Consider the following 3,471-nt stretch of genomic DNA (forward strand, 5'->3'; position numbering starts at 1 on the left):
GGAGAGACGGGCTCCTTGTCCTCTCAGCCGGACAAGGAGCCTCCGAACACAGGGAGGGTGAGGGCACCACCCGCAAGCCCGGCCCTGCTTTCAGGGGGAGCCCTGGGATGGGAAGCGGGGTGCCCAGCACAGGAGGTGCCCCAGGTAGCACCGGCCTGAAGATGGAGGCTGTGTGGAGGGGGTCACAGCCCCCTACCCAGCAGGTCCTTTCTCATGACGAGAGCCTAGGACCCCGTGATTCCAAGGTCTCCACATCTGACGCCGCTGCCCGCAGGGGTGACATGGAAGACTCTAGGTCAGGGCAGAATTGCGGGAGGGATGTCTGCTGCCCAGTCTGCATCTGAGTTCAAACCCTCTCCCCCCAACCCCCACTCATGGGTCCCCAGGACGAGGGTCAGTGGGCGCCCAGGGGGAGCACATAGGGGATGTGCAGGCGGTCCAGAGCAGGTACCCAAGTTTGGCCCCCTTTGGATGCCCGCAGCCCACGTGCTGAGGTGTGTGTGGGCAGGTGGACTCACAGCAGTGGAACGGCATGAAGGGTCAGAGGCTGCACAGGGACCCACAGGCTCTCATGGGAGTCTGCGGTCTTCAGAGCCCACCAGGCAGGGTGAGCGGGCCGTGTGCTCACAATCCAGGTCTGTAAACAGTGTCCACATGGACTCCTTCATCTGTGCCACCCTCCCTGGGGTGCAAAGCACAGCCACTGTGGTCACCTTCACATGCGGGTGAGAAACCGGAGACCCCCGGCGTCAGATGCGGTGTTTGAAGTCTAAGGTGGGACTTCCCTGGTGGTTGAGTGGCTAAGACTCTGTGCTCCCAAAGCAGGGACCCCGGGTTCAATCCCTGGTCAGGGAACTAGATTCTACGTGCCGTAACTAAGAGTTCACATGCCACAACCAAAAATCCCACGTGCGGCAGGGAAGACCCAACACAGCCAAATAAATAAATATTAAAAAAAAAAAGTCTAAGGTTATCCTGCTTTAGGGATCAAGCTGGGAAAGTGCATCTGTGGAGCCAAGCAAGGGGCCAGCCTGGGAGTGTTGGGCATGTATCTACAGTCGAGTCTGACTCTCTGCGACCCCATGGACTGTAGCCCGCCAGGCTCCTCTGTCCATGGGGTTCTCCAGGCAAGGATACTGGAGTGGGTTGCCATTTCCTTCTCCAGGGCATCTTCCCGACCCAGAAATCGAACCTGTGTCTCTTTGTGTTTCCTGCTTTGGCAGGTAGATTCTTCACCACTGGGCCACTTGGAAGATGCTACCTAAAGAGCACAGGGGTGCCTCCGCGAGTGGGAGGGGCCAGGCCGGCTGTAAAGCCTCCCGGGTGAGAACAGGCGTCCGGCTCTTCTCCTGGTGGGCGGGCCAGGGGGCGGGGCTGCTCACCGGTCATGGCCGTGTAGCCCAGGAAGCAGGCGATCTTCTCCTGGCAGAGTTCCTGCTCCTCGTAGGTTAGCAGCTGGTAGATGAACTGCCAGAGGACCTGCTTGGCCGGAGTGTCGAGCACCGGGTAGACATCGACGATGAGGGTGTCGATGTTCCTGGTCGGGGAGGCGGGTGCAGAGCGAGGAGTTCGTGACTCAGGGGCTTACCAGAGGGGCCAGGGTTGGGGACGGGGCCCTTCCCCTCCTTCCCCAGACAGAGAAGTGGGCGGGAAGGCTGGCTTTGCGGACAGCCTGCCGGACTCAAATCCCAGCTCTGCCACCTGCCAGCCAAGTGATCTTCTCCAATTACTCATTTCTCTGTGTCTCAGTTTCCTCCTCTGTTAAAATGGAAGACAAAAATAGTAGCTACCGGGAGTTCCCTGGTGGCTCATGGGTTAGGACTCTAGACTTTCACTGTTGTGGCCCAGGTTTAATCCCTAGCCGAGGAACCAAGATCCTGTAAACAGGGTTGCTTTGCCGGGGGGTGGGGATGGGGAGTGAGGGGAAAGCATCTACCGCACAGAGCTGTTTGAAGATGAAAATACAGAATGGGGACGTCCCTGGCAGTCCAGTGGTTAAGACTCCACACTGCCAATGCAGGGGGCACAGGTTCCTCTGGTCAGGGAACTAAATTCCCCCATGCTGCAGGGCCAAAATTTAAATTAAAAAAAAAAAAATGTATAGAACATATTTGGAAAACTGACTCAAGGGACTGGCAAATGATGGCCCAAGGGCCAAAATTTGGCCCTCCACCTGTTTTTATAAAGCAAGATTTACGGGAACATGGCCACCTGTACTGGTATATATTGTCTATGACCATTTTGAAGGGACAACAGCAGAGCTGAAGGCTTTCAGCTTTCAGTGGAGACGGTATGGCCTGCAAACCCTAAAATATTTGCTATCGGGCCCTTTCCAGAAACACTTTGCTGATCCCTGTTCCCATTGTGTGGAAAAAAATAAAACTGATCCTCATGTACCACCACACATAAAGATGAACCCTGGGTGGATAAAAGACCAAACTGTGCAAGGTATGATTATAAAACTAACAGCAGATAACGCAGGAGATTTCTTTTGACCAAGGAGCAGGGAAGGGCTTCTTGAATAAAAATTCAAAAGCCAAAGCCATAAGGCCACATATGCGTTGCCTGTGATGATACAAAATCAAGAAAACCTGGAGCTGATAATACTAGATATAATGGAAGTAATAAGAGAATAACAAACGGAAGAAGATACTTACAATGTCTAAAATCAACAAGGAATCAGTATCTGAAACATACAGGGAATTTTGGCCAATTTTAAGTTTTGCTTTTTGGAACTTCCTGTAATTTTTCCACATATATTTGTTCCACGGTTGGTGAAATCTGGAGATGCAGAACCCACAGATACTGAGGATCAACTGTGGGTGTTACAACTTGGATGAATGCTATTGTTTCGTCGCTAAGTCATGTCTGACTCTTTCGACCCCATGGACCATAGCCAGGCTCCTCTGTCCATGGGATTTCCCAGGCGAGAATACTGGAGTGGGTTGCCATTTCCTTCTCCAGGGGATCTTCCCAACCCAGGGATCAGGGTCTCCTGCATTGTAGGCAGATTCTTTCCCACTGAGCCGCCAGGGAAGCCCGAGTGAATGCTGAAAACATGCTAAATGAAAGAAGCCAGACATAAAAGTCCACACGTTGGGACTTCCCTGGTGGTCCAGTGGTTAAAAGTCCGCCTGCCAGTGGAGGGGACATGGATTCGATTCGTGGTCCAGGAAGAATCCCACATGCTTCGGAGCAACTAAGCCCGAGAGTCACAACGATGGAGTCCATGCTCCGCAACAGGAGAAGCCCACGCACGGCAGCTAGAGAGTAGCCCCTGCTCTCTGCAACCAGAGGAAGCCCATGCACAGCAACCAGGACCCAGCATGGTCACAAATATATTAATTAAAATTTTAAAAAGTGGAAAAATAATTATAAAGAAGTCCACATATCGTATGGTTCCAGCATTTGAAATCTCCAGAACAGGGAAACCTACAGACAAAGAAAGTAGATTACTGGTGGTTTAAGGTG

General features: G+C 52.8%; 1 protein-coding gene across 1 annotated transcript in view; it reads right to left on the reverse strand.

Moving 5' to 3' along the window:
• Window positions 1–3,471, reverse strand: part of GRID2IP (glutamate receptor, ionotropic, delta 2 (Grid2) interacting protein) — a 32,845-nt gene that overhangs the window by 10,345 nt on the left and 19,029 nt on the right. Inside the window, exon 7 of the mRNA XM_010845784.1 lies at window positions 1,383–1,537. Coding sequence (XP_010844086.1) covers window positions 1,383–1,537 — 155 coding nt within the window. The remainder of the gene's footprint in view (window positions 1–1,382; window positions 1,538–3,471) is intronic.

This window comes from Bison bison, unplaced genomic scaffold, assembly GCF_000754665.1.
Source record: "Bison bison bison isolate TAMUID 2011002044 unplaced genomic scaffold, Bison_UMD1.0 scf7180017864223, whole genome shotgun sequence".
NCBI lineage: Eukaryota > Metazoa > Chordata > Mammalia > Artiodactyla > Bovidae > Bison > Bison bison.